The sequence below is a fragment of the Cynocephalus volans genome, chromosome 2 (assembly GCF_027409185.1).
Source record: "Cynocephalus volans isolate mCynVol1 chromosome 2, mCynVol1.pri, whole genome shotgun sequence".
In the NCBI taxonomy this organism is placed as follows: domain Eukaryota; kingdom Metazoa; phylum Chordata; class Mammalia; order Dermoptera; family Cynocephalidae; genus Cynocephalus; species Cynocephalus volans.
In genome coordinates this window covers 63,051,480-63,068,268 of record NC_084461.1, presented here as the reverse complement: position 1 = coordinate 63,068,268, position 16,789 = coordinate 63,051,480, and the positions used below count along the sequence as shown (strand labels likewise).

Sequence of the window (16,789 nt, the reverse complement as noted above, 5' to 3'; positions counted from 1 at the left end):
TCTTGCAAAAGATGTAAAAGATAGATACACTGAAACGTACAAAACATTACTCAGAGAAACCAGAGAAAATTTGATGGAGAGAAATGGAGCGATACATCTTGTCATTTCGAAGACTCAGTATTATTAAGATGTCATTTCTACTCAAATTTATTTATGGATTTTATATAATCCCATTCAAAATTTCTGGAGGGTTTTTTTTTTGTAGAAATTCACAAACTGGTTCTAAAATTCATATGGAAATGCAAAGGACCTAGAATAGCAAAACAACCCTGAAAAAGAAAAACTGGAGGGCTAATACTGCCTGATTTTAAGAATTATTATATAGCTATAATAATCAAAACAATAAGGCTGGCCAGTTAGCTCAGTTAGTTACAGTGCAGCCTTATAACACCACGGTCAAGGGTTCGGATCCCCTTATTGGCCAGTCACCAAAAAAAGGAAAAGAAAAGAAAATGTACAAAACATCATGACATTGGCATCATGATAGGGAAATACATCAGTGGAATGAATGGAGCCCAGAAATAAACCCATGCACATATGGACATCTGAGTTTTGACAAAGGCATGAAGACAGTATGGTGGAGAGCAATTGGATATCCATATGCCACAACATGTTATTGAGTGTATTTTTTTTTTTAAGAGTGTTGAATTTTGTTTTGGCTAACAATTAAGTTACTTGAAGGTTAGCTTAATCTTTTCAACACTTTTTTAAAAACCTTGTTAGGGAGGTCCAGTATAGCCTTTACTTTACAACTAGTTTAACCCTGCTACTAAGACTTGACCCTTCAGAGGTCTCCTAAATATGCTGGTTGTTCAACAAGGTCTCTCTACCAAGACTGGTGGGAATGTGAATGCCTCCCAGCCATGTGTGAGCTCTGGCAATTGTCAATTTACAGTTTCTCAGTAGTTGTTCTTGCCCAGCCTTGTGGAAACTCACCCTTATACAGGAGCCAGCTTAGTGTTCAGATAACAGCTCAAGGATCCCCTTATATAGATTTCTGGTGCTTTTTCTCTATTCTCTCATCCCTGGCACCCTGCCCTGCAAATTCTAGCCACCCCAGACTCCCCAAACTCTAATCTGTGTCTCCTCAAGTTAGCATAATCACCTGCTTGGTGATCAATTGCTCTGCTTGGTCCCCCCACCACCTCTTGTGCTGTACTCTGGAAAGTACCTCCAGACAAGAAGCCAGGTAATTAAGGCTCACTTCATTTGTTTCCTCTTCACTGCAGGGGTCATAGATCTGAACTGCCTCTTTGACAATAGGACCCACCCCCCAATATATTTTGTTTAGTTTTCTAGTTGTTTACAGTGAAAGTGCAAGTCACAGCAGTTAATTAGTCATGAGTGCAAGTGAATGTCTTCCACAACTTAGTTTTCATTAAAATTTTTTTCTTGCTTCTTAATTTGTTATTTTTAAATAAATTACATAATTATAATAGCAGGTGTAGCTGGCATAGACAGATTTGGAAGTAAAGACTACTTATTCTTGATTTGTATACAATTTATCTGGTAGGAGAAGAATGCTTTGTAGTTTGGGTTACAGGAAGGTAAGTTCAAATGTTCAGCAATTTGGTTTGTTTTACTGTGGGACTAAATGGAGTCAAATAAAAGGCAAAGCAGTTAAATTATGGTCTATTAATAAAGCTGCTACAGTACACAGTTATCTTTGTGACGTTTTAGGATGGGACAGGTTAACTAGATCAAAATTGGAAAAGTTGTCATCAAAGCTATCCCAAAATTCAGGAAATCCAAATGAGTGTTACTCCCCAAAATTGACATTATTTGGGGCATCTAAATGAAGAATTTCAATATTTCAGTGGAGAATTAATACTTGGTATGCGTCATCTACAAAATTATTTTAATTGTGCATTTCCTGGCTAGGGAAATCGAAGCTATTGCACAGATCGAGGCCATGGTTCTTTATTTAATTTTATGACAATTATTTTTAGCAAAGAAAGAAAATTTAGCATTCCTTTTTTGGGTCTTGCTAGGGTTAGTATTTGTATCTTCTTTATATGTCTCTGAGATTTTCTCCTCATGGTTTTATAAGACATTTGGTATTATAATATTTTATTAGGTTTGATAATATATGATTTTAGATTGAAATAATCCTTTTCACTAGAATTTTTAAGAAAATAGTCTGTTAGCCTCCTATATGCACCTTTCATAGGGTTTCAATCAACATACACTGTTTCATATGATTTATAATTTACAACAAACATTTTTAAACATTTTAAACATTTTTAAATGACATTTGTCTCTTTCCCCTTTTTGTATGTAGATAACATTATAGTTGGGTTAATGGATGTAATACTCTTTCAATGATATAATGTACCAGAGTGTTGACTGGATTTATCCTGTTACCTATATTCCTCCTGATTTTCAAATAAGGATTTTCTTCTTTTCTTCATTCTCTCATTTCAGAAAAAATGAAGATGAATAAAATGTCTCTTTCTAGCATTAACCGGAGAAACATTTTTGGAGAGAACTTACTGTATAAGGCTGCTCTGTACAATGACGCTGATCTTGTTCATCATTGTATAAAAAAAGGTGGAAATGTTAATCAGCTAAGTTATGCTGGTAAGTTAGGGTTACCACCCATGGTTATCTTGAGAGTGGTGTGTAGTTTCAGCTTAATCACTCCCATGAAAGCATAGCAAAGTTGGCCTAAGGCAAGTCTCAAACAAAGCTTTCAGGTAATTTTCCTGCTTAAGTAGCTCTTCACTGTTATCTCCAGGGAAGAGGGCAAGGTGAGGGGGGTGAATGGCAGAAGAGCATTATATTTCTCCATCAAAGATTATGCCAGTTGGACCATGTGCAGTGGCATTACACAGAAGGATAGTTCCTGGGCTGGCTTTATGTGGTCATCGTTACTATGCGATTCAACCTTGAATGGAGGAGAGATGAGGTCAAAAGTTGCAAGATGATGATACAGTGAGCTACAGGGGAAAATTCATGGTAAAATGCTAGATATACAGCAGAAGCAGTAAAATGTAGAGAATAGAATATGAGGTAGAGAAGGTGGAACAGGGAGCTCATAAAGAGCAGTCTTTTGTCAAGGCTGAGTCTGGTACCATCTTTCTTGTGGAGAGAATCTGACATGTTCTCCTGGGGAGAAGTGATTCCTTAAAGGTACTTAAGTACGTAACATACTGAACAGCACTGGGCCAGCCTGGATGGTGCTTTTGTGTATCCATGTTTACTCCTGTTTCTAGACTGAGAAAGTTTATGAAACAGGGCAAAAAGTTTTATGGTGCACAGAGATGGCAAACACAATCCATAGACAAGCAAGTAATTACAGGTGGTACCCCGACCCAGTTGCCCCCCAGCGTTTACTTTAGCAAGGCCTGGGGTTACAGGATCAGGGTTTTAACAGGATCTTATCTTAAATCTCATACTCAGATCAACCACTATGGTCTTATAACTCTCAACCTTAGGTCCTTATTTGCTAGCCAAAGCACCTGCTCCCTTGATTTCAACAGTTACGTGGTTCTTTCTGTTAGTACTCTCTGTCTACCCACTGAGTTCAGGAGTAGCTCTACATGCAGCCAACTTTGACTTTATGGATTTCCCAAGAATATCTTAACATATTTCTTTTCATTAGCCTTTTTTTTTTCCCATGCCAGTGTTAACATCTTCAATGACTATTCCTTGCGTGTCTTCATTCAATTAATATACAACTTTTCCTCATTGCCTCAGGCACTTTTGTGACCTTCATGAATTCTTCATCCTTACCATATTTACCAGGCTTTTTGAACTCTCTTGTTCTCTACTTTTCCTTCTCGTTTTGCATTTTAGTTCTATCTTTATTTTTGGCTGCCAGTGCCATAGAATTACAGAGAGCAGTGTTTCCACGGTGTTGTCTGCAAACCATTTTCATCAGGATTACCTGCAATGTTTGTTTAAAATGCAACCATCGCTTCAGTATCCAAAACACATGCACACACATGCGTGCACACACACACACACACACACACACACACAATCAAAATGTGTAGGTTAAAACCTGGAAATCTATATTAACAAATACCCCCAGGTGAATTTATTCTCACTGAAGTTCACAAGTACTGGCAAGATGTGTATGACCTCCATGTAACATGTATCAGTTCAATGTAGGAAGCTTTGACAGCATGCATCCTACGTGTCAGATGCTGTGAAAGAAAAAGATTAATAATTTTTACTACAAAGGCTTAAATATATTTGTTTTATGATATAATCTAAAGTTTAAAAAGCTAAGAGCCATGTGAGAATTGAACAAAATGTTGTAATAATAGACCAATGGTCTTTTCATAGGTAACATTTGCATTTTATAAGTTCTTATTTACATTTTATGATATCCTTATCTTTGGTTAAAAAACCAATTGCAATAATTCTTTACCTATCAAAAAACAAAGGTGACAGTCAAGAAATAGGCTGAAAAAAATTCTGAATACTCAAAATAGATCTCATAAAGCCTTTTTGCTAAAACCTTCTCAGGCCAATGCCTTGAGCTTTATTTTACACAGAATTCTATCTGATACCTAAGCTTATAATACATTAGAACTGAAAAGAGGTTGGCACAGGCCACGATATTGATAATGACAAGAAGTTTAAGGCAATTACAAGATGAAAAACAGATAATATAAAAAATGGGAGGCAAAATTGTTGAGGACTAAGGAATGTAGAAGAGAGTGCACTTAATGCCTCTGTTAATTGCTACAGTAGAGCAATAATGAATATTATGATCTCGAAACTTTTTAAAACTTAATTTACTTTTTTACATTGACAGGCTAAATTGTATGTATTTTCCATGTAGAATATGATGTTTTAAAGTATATATAAATTGTGGAATGGTTAAATCTAGCTAATTAAATGCATTTAAATGCATTAAAGAGCTAATTAATTATATGCATTATCTCATATAGCTATCATTTTTTGTGGTGAGAACACTTTCCATCCACTCTCTGAGCATATTTTAAGAATACAATATATTATTAACTATAGTCACCATATTGTACAATAGATGTCTTGAACTTACTTCTCCTATCTAACTATATCCTTTGACCAATATCTCCCTCAGCCCTGCTCCCCCCAAACCACCCCAGCTCCTGGTAACCACCATTCCACTCTCTGCTTCTATGGTATCAACTTTTTTTAGATCCACATGTGAGGGAGATTGTGTGGTATTTGTCTTTCTATGCCTGGCTTATTTCACTTAACACGATGTCCTCCAGGTTCATCCATGTTATTACAAGTGATAGGATTTCATTCTTTTTTATGGCTGAGTAGTATTCCATTGTGTATATATATTACATTTTCTTTATCCATTCACCCACTGATGGATACCTAGGTTGAGTCCATATCTCAGCTATTGTGAATAGTGCTGCAGTAAACATGGGGGTACGGATATCTCTTCAATATGCTAATTTCCTTTCGTTGGATAATTACCCAGCAGTGGGATTACTGGGTCATATGGTAGTTCTACTGTTAATTTTTTGAGGAACCTCTGTACTGTATTCTTAATAGCTAGCTGTACTAATTCACAGTCCTACCAACAGTGTACAAGAGTTCCTTTTTCTCCATATTCTCACCAACCCCTATCTTTTGTCTTTTTGATTATAGCCGTTCTAACAGGTGTAAGGTGATATGTCATTGTGGTTTTAATTTGCATGTCCCTGATAATTAGTGATGTTGGGCATTTTTTCTTATACCTTTTGGCCATTTGCATATCTTCTTTTGAGAAATGCCTATTCAGGTCCTTTGTCCATTTTTTAATTGTGATTTGTTTTCTTGCTATTGAGTTCTTTAGTCTTTTTAAAAATGTATTAAATTATATTCTCTTCACAGTAAATTTATAATTTATTCACTTTTAAGACATATATTTTTAAAAAGTTGCTTAAGGATCTCCCAACTTGCAGATTTGGGAGATGATAAAAGATATATAATATGTATTTCAACTTTGGCCCCGACCCATGCTGAGATGAGCCCAGCATCAGAACCATGCAGCTAGAGGTGGCCCCTCCCCACTCCTTGGACCCAGGAAGGGAGCACCAGCCCGCTTGCCCCAATCTATGCCAAGGTGAGCCCAGCAGCAGAACCACATGGCTAGAAGTGGCCCCTCCCCCCTCCCTGGACCTGGAGGGCAGCACCAGCCCATGGGGTATGACCCGCCAAGGTGAGCCCAGCAGAACCACGTGGCACTAGGGGCTCATTCTACAACCACAGATTCTGGAACAGGACCCAAGGTGGTTTAACATAACCACCACAACATCTACTGTCAAGCAAAAATAATTCACAACCACAGTAGCAACCAGAGCCACTTCACAGCCAACCTCAGTATAATAGAAGAAGCAAACCCTCTATGAAATGACCAGACATCAACAAAAAAAATACTAGAAGTACAAACAAACAAGAAGAAATGACACCACCAAAAGAATGCAGTAGCTCTCCAAAGTCAGACTCCGTGGAACAGGGAATCCTTGAAATGTCTGAAAAAGAATTCCAAGCAATGATTTTAAGAAAGCTGGAAGAAATAAAGGAAGACTCAATTAGAGAACACAATGAAACAAGAAAAAAATCCAGAATATGAAGGAGGAAATCTACAAAGAGATTAATACCTTTAAAAAGAGTGTAGCAGAACTTCTAAAAATGAAAGATTCACTCAATGAAATTAAAAACACAGCTGAGAGCTTGAGCAGCAGGGTAGAGCAAGCAGAAGAAAGAATTTCAGAGCTTGAAGATGGTCTTTTTGAAATAACTCAGACAGACAAAAAAAAAGGAAAAAAGAATTAAAATACTGAGGAAAATCTAAGAGAGATAGCAGACAACATGAAGCACTCTAACATCCGAATCATGGGTATTCCTGAAGGGGAGGAGAGAGGAAAAGGTATTGAAAACCTATTCAAGGAAGTAGTGAGAGAAAACTTCCTAGGTGTAGGGCAAGATACTGAACTTCAGATCCAGGAAGCTGAAAGGTCCCCAAACAGATTCAATCCGAAAAGATCCTCCCCAAGACACATTATAGTTAAATTTGCAAAGCTTAAAGACAAAGAGAATTCTACAAGCAGCAAGAGAAAAGCATCAGATCACTTATGGGGAACCCCCATCAAACTAACAGTAGACTTCTCAGCTGAAACCCTACAGGCCAGAAGAAAGTGGAATGATATATTCAGAATACTAAAAGAAAAAAGTTGCCAGCCAAGAATTCTTTACCCAGCCAGGCTCTCCTTCAGAAAGGAGGGAAAAATAGTGTATTTCCCAGACAAACAAAAGTTGTGGGAATTCACCACCACACGACCAGCCCTGCAAGAAATTCTCAAGGGAGTCATTCATCTGGAATCTGAGTAATGGTGACCACTATCACAAATACACAAGAAAGAGCAAAACCCACCATTAAAACAAAAATGCCAGCAAGAAAAAGAATAAACCTAATTCATCCTACCTTAAATTTGCAGTTAACGTTGAAGAAGAGAAATAAAAAGGGAAATAATGATCAAAAGATATTTAAACCATCTAAACAAGAAGGAATTAAATAACAGGAATTAAGTAACACTTGTCAATAACTACCCTATATGTGAATGGACTAAACTCCCCATTCAAAAGACACAGACTGACTGATTGGATTAAAAAACTAGGACCCACCCCCCCAAAAAAAGCTAGACCCAAGTATATGCTGTCTTCAAGAAGCCTACCTGACATGTAGAGACACACATAGAGTAAAAGTGAAGGGATGGAAAAAGATATACCATGCAAATGGAAACCAAAAATGAGCAGGAGTAGCTATTATATCAGACAGACTTTAAACCAAAAAAACAAAAAAGAAAAAGAAGGTCACTATATAATGATAAAGGGATCTATTCAGCTAGAAGACATAACAGTCATAAACATGTATGCACCCAATACTGGAGCACCCAGATATATAAAGCAAATACTCTTAGACCTAAAGAAAGAAATAGAACCTATTACCTTAATAATGGGTGTTCTGAACACCCCTCTCTCTGTATGGGACAGATCTTCCAGGCAACAAGTCAACAAAGAGACACAGGATTTTATCTACACCCTAGGCCAACTGGACTTGGCAGATATAAACAGAACATTTCACCCAACAACTAAAGAATATACTGTCTTCTCATCAGCTCATGGTACATTCTCCAGGATAGACCACATATTACATCACAAATCTAGTCTCAGCAAATTTTAAAAAACTGAAATCTTTTCAGACTACAATGGACTAAAATTGGAAATAAACAATAAGCAAAACTCTGGAAGCTATACAAATACATAGAAACTAAATAATAGGCTCCTGAATGACCTATGGGTCCAAGAAGAAGTTAAGCAGGAAATCAAAAAATTTCTAGAAACTAATGAAAATAAACATACATCATACCAAAACCTGTGGGATACTGCAAAAGCAGTACTAAGAGGCAAATATATTGCAATGAATGCTTTTATCAAAAGAATGGAAAGACTCCAAATAAACGACCTCACACTACACCTCAAAGAACTTGAAAAACAACAACAATCCAAACCTAAATGTAGTAAATGGAAAGAAATACTTAAAATCAGAGCAGAACTAAATAAAATAGAGACCCCCAAAACAGTAGAAAAGATCAACAAAACAAAAAGTTTTTCAAGAAGATAAATAAAATAGACAAACCATTAGCTAGGTCAACAAAAAAAGAGAGAAGACCCAAATAACAAAAAATCAGAAATGAAAAGGGAGACATTACAACCGATACCACAGAAATACAAAGAATCATTAGAGACTATTATAAACAACTGTAAGACAACAAATATGAAAATCTAGAAGATATGGATAAGTCTCTAGACACATACAAACTACCAAGACTGAACCAAGAAGAGATAGAAAACCTGAACAGACCAATAACAAGCAAGGAGATTGAAGTGGTAATTAGCAAACTTCCAACAAAGAAAAGTCTGGGTCTGAATGGTTTTACAACGGAATTCTATCAAACTTTTAAAGAGGGGTTAATACCAATTTTCCTCAAACTATTCCAAACAATTGAAACAGATGCTATTCTCCCAAACTCATTCTATGAGGCCAACATAACTCTAATACCAAAACCAGATAAAGACACAACAAAAAAAGAAAATTATAGGCCAATATCATTGATGAACCTAGATGCTAAAATCCTCAACAAAATATTACCAATCAGAATACAGCAACATATTAAAAAAATTATACACTATGATCAAGTATCAAGTGGGATTCATCCCAGCGATGCAAGGACAGTTCAACATATGAAAGTCAATAAATGTGATACATCACATCAACAAACTCAAGGACAAAGACCATATGATTATCTCAATAGATGCTGAAAAAGCATTTGGCAAAATTCAACATTGCTTCATGATAAAGACTCTCAACAAATTAGGTATAGAAGGAAAATATCTCAACACAATAAAAGCCATTTATGTCAAGCCCATCACCAGTATCATTCAGAGTGGGGAAAAACTGAAGACCTTTCCCTTAAGAACAGGAACAAGACAAGGATGCCCACTCTCACCACTTCTGTTTAACATAGTACTGGAGGCACTAGCCAGAGCCATCAGGCAAGAGAAAGAAAGGGAATCCAGATTGGAAAAGATGAAGTCAAACCCTATTTAAAGATGACATCATACTGTATATAGAAAAACCTTAAGACTCTATCGAAAAACTCCTACAGCTGGTTAATAACTTCAATAACGTTGCAGGGTACAAAATAAATGCCCCCACATCAATAGCATTTATATACTCAAATAATGAATTAACAGAAAGAGAAATAAAGAAAGCCAGCCCATTTATAATTGTCACACAAAAAATAAGATACCTAGGGATCAATTTTACCAAGGAGGTGAAAGACCTCTACAGTGAAAACTACAAGCCACTTCTGAAAGAAATTAAAGAAGACACTAGAAGATGGAAAGACATTCCATGCTCTTGGATTGGAAGAATTAACATTGTGAAAATGTCTGTTCTACCCAAAATGATCTACATATTCAATGCAATCCCCATCAAAATACCAATGACATTCTTCACAGAAATGGAAAAAACAATCTTACCTTTCATATGGGACAACAAAAGATCCCGAATAGCCAAAACAATCCTGAGCAAAAAAAATAAAGCCAGAGGCATAAAACTACCTCTCTTCAAATTATACTACAAAGCTATTGTAACCAAAACAGCATGGTACTGGTATAAAAATAGACATTCAGACCAGTGGAGTAGAATTGAGAGAACTCAGAAATCACCCCTCAGGCTTATAGCCATCTGATATTGGACAAAGGCAACAAAAATTTACATTGGGGAAAAGATTGCCTCTTCAACAAGTGGTGCTAGGAAAACTGGATATCCACATGCAGAAGAATGAAACTAGATATGCATCTCTCACCATATACTCAAATCAACTCAAAATGGATTAAAGACTTAGGTATAAGACCTGAAACTGTAAAATTACTAAGGGAAAATATCGGCGCTTTATGATCATGAGCCAGAAAGCACAAGCAGCAAAAGAAAAAGTACTGTATCAAACTAAAAAGCTTTTGCACAGCAAAGGAAACAATCAACAGAGTGAAACAACAGCCTACAGAGTGGGAGAAAATTTTTGGTAACTATGTATCTGACTAGGGATTAATACCCAGAATATACATAGAACTTAAGCAATTATACCCTAAAAAACCAAATAACCCAATTAAAAATGGGCAAAGGAACTGAAAAGACATTTTTCAAAGGAAGACGTACAAATGGCCAACAGATACATGAAAAAGTGCTCAACATTACTAATCATCAGGGAAATGCAAATTAAAACTACATTGAGATACCACCTCACCCCAGTTAGATTGGCTATAATCAAAAAGATGGTGAATAACAAGTGCTGGCAAGGGTGTGGAGAGAAGGGAACACTCCTACACTGTTGGTGGGACTGTAAAGCAGTACAACGACTATGGAAAAACAGTATGGAGGTTTCTCAAACAACTACAGATAGATCTTCCATACAATCCAGCAATCCCTCTTCTGAGTATATACCCAGAGGAATGGAAATCATCATGTTGAAGGGATACCTGCACTCCCATGTTCATCACAGCTTGGTTTGCAATAGCCAAGATATGGCACCAACCTAAATGTCCATGGATGGATGATTGGATAAGGGAACTGTGGTATATATCCACCATGGAATAGTACTCTGCCATAAAAAAAGAATGAAATACTCCCATTTGCAACAACATGGATGAACCTGGAGAAACTTATGTTGAGTGAAATAAGCAAAGCACAGAGGGATAAATACTTCATGTGCTCCCTCATATGTAGGAGCTAAAAGAGAAAGAAAGAAGGAAAGAAAGACCACAGTAGTGCATTGGTCTTACAGAGGGAGGGAACATTCCTAGGGCTACAAAGTGGAGAAGGGGGGACAGGGGGAGGTGGAGAGAGGTTGGGGGAGAATTGGGTGGGGACACAGAGTACAAAAGTAATTTCTGGTAATGGGTATGCTTCCAGTATGAATCTGGCCCTCATATCATGGGCACAAGGGATGACAATTAGCTTTGTATCTCATGAATATTCATAATAAAAAAATAAAAAGAAATAAAAATTACTATAAAAATGTATTTCAACTTTATTTAATATTGGAGGAGGGGTTTTACAACACAGAAGGAGTAACCCTTAATGGAAGGGGAATTCTTTGTTACATTTGATTTCTTTCTGCAATCTGTAACCACTTCTGTGTTCTGCAGTGGCTCTCTCTGCAGAATAAAGTTCCTTCTGGCTTTATAATGACTCTGGGAATTTCTTTTAACCCTGAGAATGATACTGTTTATCATTGGGTCATCCTTGCTGAGATCTCAAAGCAGCATTCATTTATAAGCACCCCTTATCTTGCCCCCTCCCCATCCTTTACTTTGGATTACTCATATGCACCTTGTCTTCTTCAGGAATTTTCTTCAGTAACTTTAAAATATGAGTATGAGACTGACTTTTCATTGGAAGCCATACATTTGCTTTACATTGACCTTATCTTTCAGTCATTCTGGGCTCAGGGAAAAGAAAATAATATTTCACTGTGGTTACTTTCTTATTCCTATGTAGCTTTTTTTGTCTCCCTTAGGAAACTACTTTTTATTGTAGCTTTAGCAAAACCTAAATAAGGAAAGGAAGTTTCCTAGGAGGAAAATTACTATCTACGTTCCATAACTTTTGTATTTCTGATACTTCATTTTTTATCACGTCTAACTTGGACCTATGCCAGATAATCAAGTTAACCAGTATACATTATTGATAAGTAAATTCCCACTAGTCCCCAGGTTTTAAAACCTAAGCAGCAATGAATTCATACTTTCTATAAGAAACATACTTTCTATAAGAAAGTATGGGGGAAATAATTTTTATATATATAAATTTTAAAATAGTTTGCATATGGGTTGTTTTCCAAAAGTTCACAAATGATCTGTTTGTTTGAAAATTTTAATGGAAGTATAAAAAATTCAAAAATACAAAAAGGTTGAAAGAATTTTACAATAAATATTCATATACCTAATAACTAGATTCTATATATTTGTTTTATCACATACCTATTCATCCCTATTCATCTATAAATCCCTCTATCCAACCATTAATTCATCTTTATGTTGATTCATTTCAAAGAAAGTTGTAGACATCAGTAAATTTTACCACTAAACATCTCAGCATGAATACTATTAACTAGAGTTTGGTAGTTTTATTTTGAGGTAAAATTTTCATATGGTGTAATGCAATCTTAAACATGCCATTTGATGAATTTTGACAAATATATCACCCCAGAAAATTCCCTCATGCCTCTTCCCAGTCATTCCCCACTCCCTCTCTCTAGAAGCCACTACTGTTCTGATATTTTCACCATAGATTAGTTTTGCCTCTTCAGTTTTTCACCATATTTCAGCATTAAGCATTATGTTAGCTGTAGGTTGTTGTGTGTGCTCTTTATCAGATTGAGGAATCTATTTCTAATTTGCTGAGAGCTTTTACAAAGAATGGATTCTGGCTTTAGTCCTATACTTTTTTGCATCTGTTGAAATCACCATATAATTGTTCTCCCTTATTTTGCAAATATGGTGAATTATATTGATTTATTTTCAAATGTTAAACAAACTTTGCATTCTTTGAATAAACTTTACTCAGTCATGATCTATCCTTTTAGTGTATTGCTGGATTTTATTTGCTGTAATATTTTGTTAAGGATTTTTGCATCTACATTCTTGAGTAATATTGGTCTAATTTTTTGTTTTTGTTTTGGTAATGCGTTTGTCTAGTTTTGGTATCAGAATTTGCTAATATTTTGTTAAGGATTTTTTAAATCCATGTTCACAATTTGTACTGGTCTATAGTTTTCTTGTAATGTCTTTGGTTTTGGTATCAGGGTTATGATACCTTATAAAATGAGTTAAAAGTGTTCTCTCTTCTGTGAGGATACTTCAAAAAGTTCATGGAAAGATTTGTATTATCTTTTAATTCTATTTTTTGAGGAACTTTTTGATGTACCCTCATATTTTCTAAAGGAGTTTGTATATGACTGAAGGTTTTTCTTTTTAAATGTTTGACAGAATTTAGAGTGCAACTATCTGGAGCTGTAGTTTTCTTTGTGGGAAGGTTTTGATAGGAAATTCAAATTCATTAATAGGTGTGGGCTATTCTGATTTTTTGTTTCATCTTATGTCAGACATGATAAGTTGCATTTTTCAATTGTATTAATTTTACTTATTTTCAGAGAATTAACTTTTGACTTCTTTAGTTTTTTTCTATTATTTATTTTATATTTATTGATTTCTGCTCTCTGCCTTCTACTTATTTTTTTGTTTTCTTTTTTTTTTTTTTTCACCTATCTTCTTAAAGTGAGAAATTAGGTCACTGATTTTGTAACTTTTCCCTTAGTATAGTGTATAAAGTTTTTAATTTCCCCCTATGTTCTGCTTTAGCTGCATCCCACAGATTTTGATATGTTTTATTTTCATTATCATTCAGTTTGAAATATTTTTGATTTCTTTTATGATCTCTTCCTCGATCCAGTGACTATATTAGAAGTTATTTAATTTTTAAATGTTTGAGGATTCTCTAGATATCTTTCTGTTATTGATTTCTAATCTGACTATGAAGGATAATAGTCAAGGGATACAGTTTCTATGATTTTGATCCTTTTACATTTCTTGAGAGTTGATTTATTGCCTAGTATATGATGAATTTCCCACCTGCACTTGAATGTTTATTCTTTAGTTGTTGGATATAATGTTCCATAAATATCAGTTAGATGAAGATGTTAATGATGTTGTTCAGATCATCTGTGTCTTTATTGATTTTTTTGTCTAGTGGATCTGTCATTTCCTTAGAGAGGTGCTAAAATATTCAAAACTATCATTGTGGAATTACCTTTTTCTCCTTTTAATTCTGTCAATTTTTGCTCCTTGTATTTTGAAGCTCTGTTATTAGGTGTATACACAGTTGTGATTGTCATGTCTTTTGATAAATCGACTCTTTTATCATTACAAAATGTCTGTGTTGCCAGTAATACACTTTATCTTAAAGTCTACTATATATGATATCAATATAGACATGATATCCTTCTTATGTTGGTTGCTTATTTGCTATTTCTTTTTCTATCCTTTTATTTTCAACCTGTCTTTTTATTTAAAATGTTTCTTATAGACAGCATATAGTTTTGCTTTTTTAATCCATTCTGTCAGTCTCTGTCTTTTGATTGGAAATTGGAGTGAATAGTCAATTTACATTTAATATAAATGGTTGGACTTAGGACTACCATTTTACTGATTGTTTCCTGTGTACCTAATCCGTTTGTTGTTTCTTTCTTTGTCTTTATATTACTTTTTTTTATTTTTTAGTGTTTACTCTAGGGATTAAGTATATACCTCTAATATTGCACAGTCTTCATAGACTTAATATTATAATATTTCATATAAAACATAAGAACATTTAATATAGGTCCATTTAGTCCTCCTCATTCTTTGTGCTATATCTATCATATATATCACACCTACATACAAGTACCAAAAATTGTTACAATTTTCGGTTTAAATAGCCATATACTTATTAAGGAAATTTATAGGAAAAAAAACTCTATTAACTATATACTTACCATTTTTTGGTGCTCTTCATTTCTTTCTCAAGACTTTATAATTAATACTATAGAAGAAACTCCTTCTATAATATTTTATGGCAGTGGTTCTCAACTGGGGTGATTTTGTTCCCCAGGATACATTTGGCAGTCTTTGGAAACATTTTTAGTTGTTACAACTGGAATAGGAGGCACCTATCATCTGGTGGGTTGAGGTCAGGGAAATTGCTAACCATTCTACAATGCTCAGAACAACAAAGTATTATCCAGCCCAAAATGTCAGTGCTGATACTGAGAAACCCTGGTTTAAGGAGGATGTTCTGAAAAGAGCTAGTGAAATACAATTTTAACATGCAACTTTTAGGTTTTCTTACATCTATCTTCTGATTTATTGGAATTTAATATCTGTAAGTTATACTGTTGTCTCTGGCTAATGAAGAAAAAGGGTATTTACTTGGATGACTGGTTTTCTTAGAGCAGTTTGTGATTTGTTAGTTGAACTACTACAAATAGCTTTTTGCAAACAAGGAAAAAAGAAATATACACTTTTGAACTGACAGATATGTAGTTCTGCCAGATGAGTTACTTTAATGAAAGTACCTTGAACTAGAAATAAAGCTTTCTTCCCGCTTCTCTGTAGAAAAATAGCCTGCAGCCAACATTCTCTATCGGTTGATAATGACCCCTGTACAGCCTTTTTATTTGGGGAGGTCAGGAATACTTTCATATTTTTTTTACAACAGAGTTGAGGGATAGGAATTTGATTCGTACCTCAGATATACTGAATCCAACAAATAACACAGGATGCTTTCATGGTGATATTATCTAGTTAAAATATTTGGGGGCTGGCTGGTTAGCTCAGTTGGTTAGAGGGTCTCCTTGTAACACCAAGGTCAAGGGTTTGGAACTCTGCACCGGCTGGCCACAAAAAAAAAAAAATACACACACACACACACACACACACATATACGTATATATATATATGTAAAATTAAAATAAACAATCAAGAGTTAAGAGTTCTTTTTTTTTAAGGGCAAGCACAAAACATTATTAAGGTGCTAAATATAAACAAATGCCATTTTCTTTTTGTGTAATAGGTTGGACAGCACTTCATGAAGCTAGTGTAGGAGGATTTTATAGGACAGCAAGTGAACTAATAAAAGGTGGAGCAGATGTAAATATCAAAGGAATGTACCAGATTACTCCCCTACATGATGCTGTGATGAACAGACATTATAAGGTACTATGATGCTTTTGTAGAGCAAATACTATATTCTGCAAATATTAAATATCTCTGGAACCAAGCAATAGAAAAACAACAATTTTAGTTTCAGTTCATTCTGCTAATGAATACTCAGAATTTGTGACAAAATTGTACCGTGTGATTGGTTTGTTTGTGCCTAGTATGGTAGATACCAATTTACATATTACTTTTAATAACTACACAGAGCATTTTTTGATTCCACACAGTCATTATGTGTCTTAAGTATGTTTTAAGCTACAACAGTCCTTCCTATATTTTATATAGGAAGGGTTTTTTTTATGGCTCCTATTTGTTACAGAAACTGGGTTATTGGTCCATTAGAATTTCTCACGTTCTGAATTTGGCTAATTTTATTTTTGTGGTGGTGTTTAGCTTGTTTCTCCCCTATTTTCTGTAAATGGTTATGTTTTAATGTAAAATCTATTTAGAGACCACTGTCTGGGTGCTAGGT

The 16,789-nt window shown here is 35.0% G+C and overlaps 1 protein-coding gene across 1 annotated transcript in view; it reads left to right on the top strand.

The window, feature by feature from the left end:
• The window catches only part of ANKRD31 (ankyrin repeat domain 31), a 148,214-nt gene that overhangs the window by 58,118 nt on the left and 73,307 nt on the right, over nt 1–16,789 (top strand). Inside the window, exons 10-11 of the mRNA XM_063087604.1 lie at nt 2,425–2,580; nt 16,172–16,314. Coding sequence (XP_062943674.1) covers nt 2,425–2,580; nt 16,172–16,314 — 299 coding nt within the window. The remainder of the gene's footprint in view (nt 1–2,424; nt 2,581–16,171; nt 16,315–16,789) is intronic.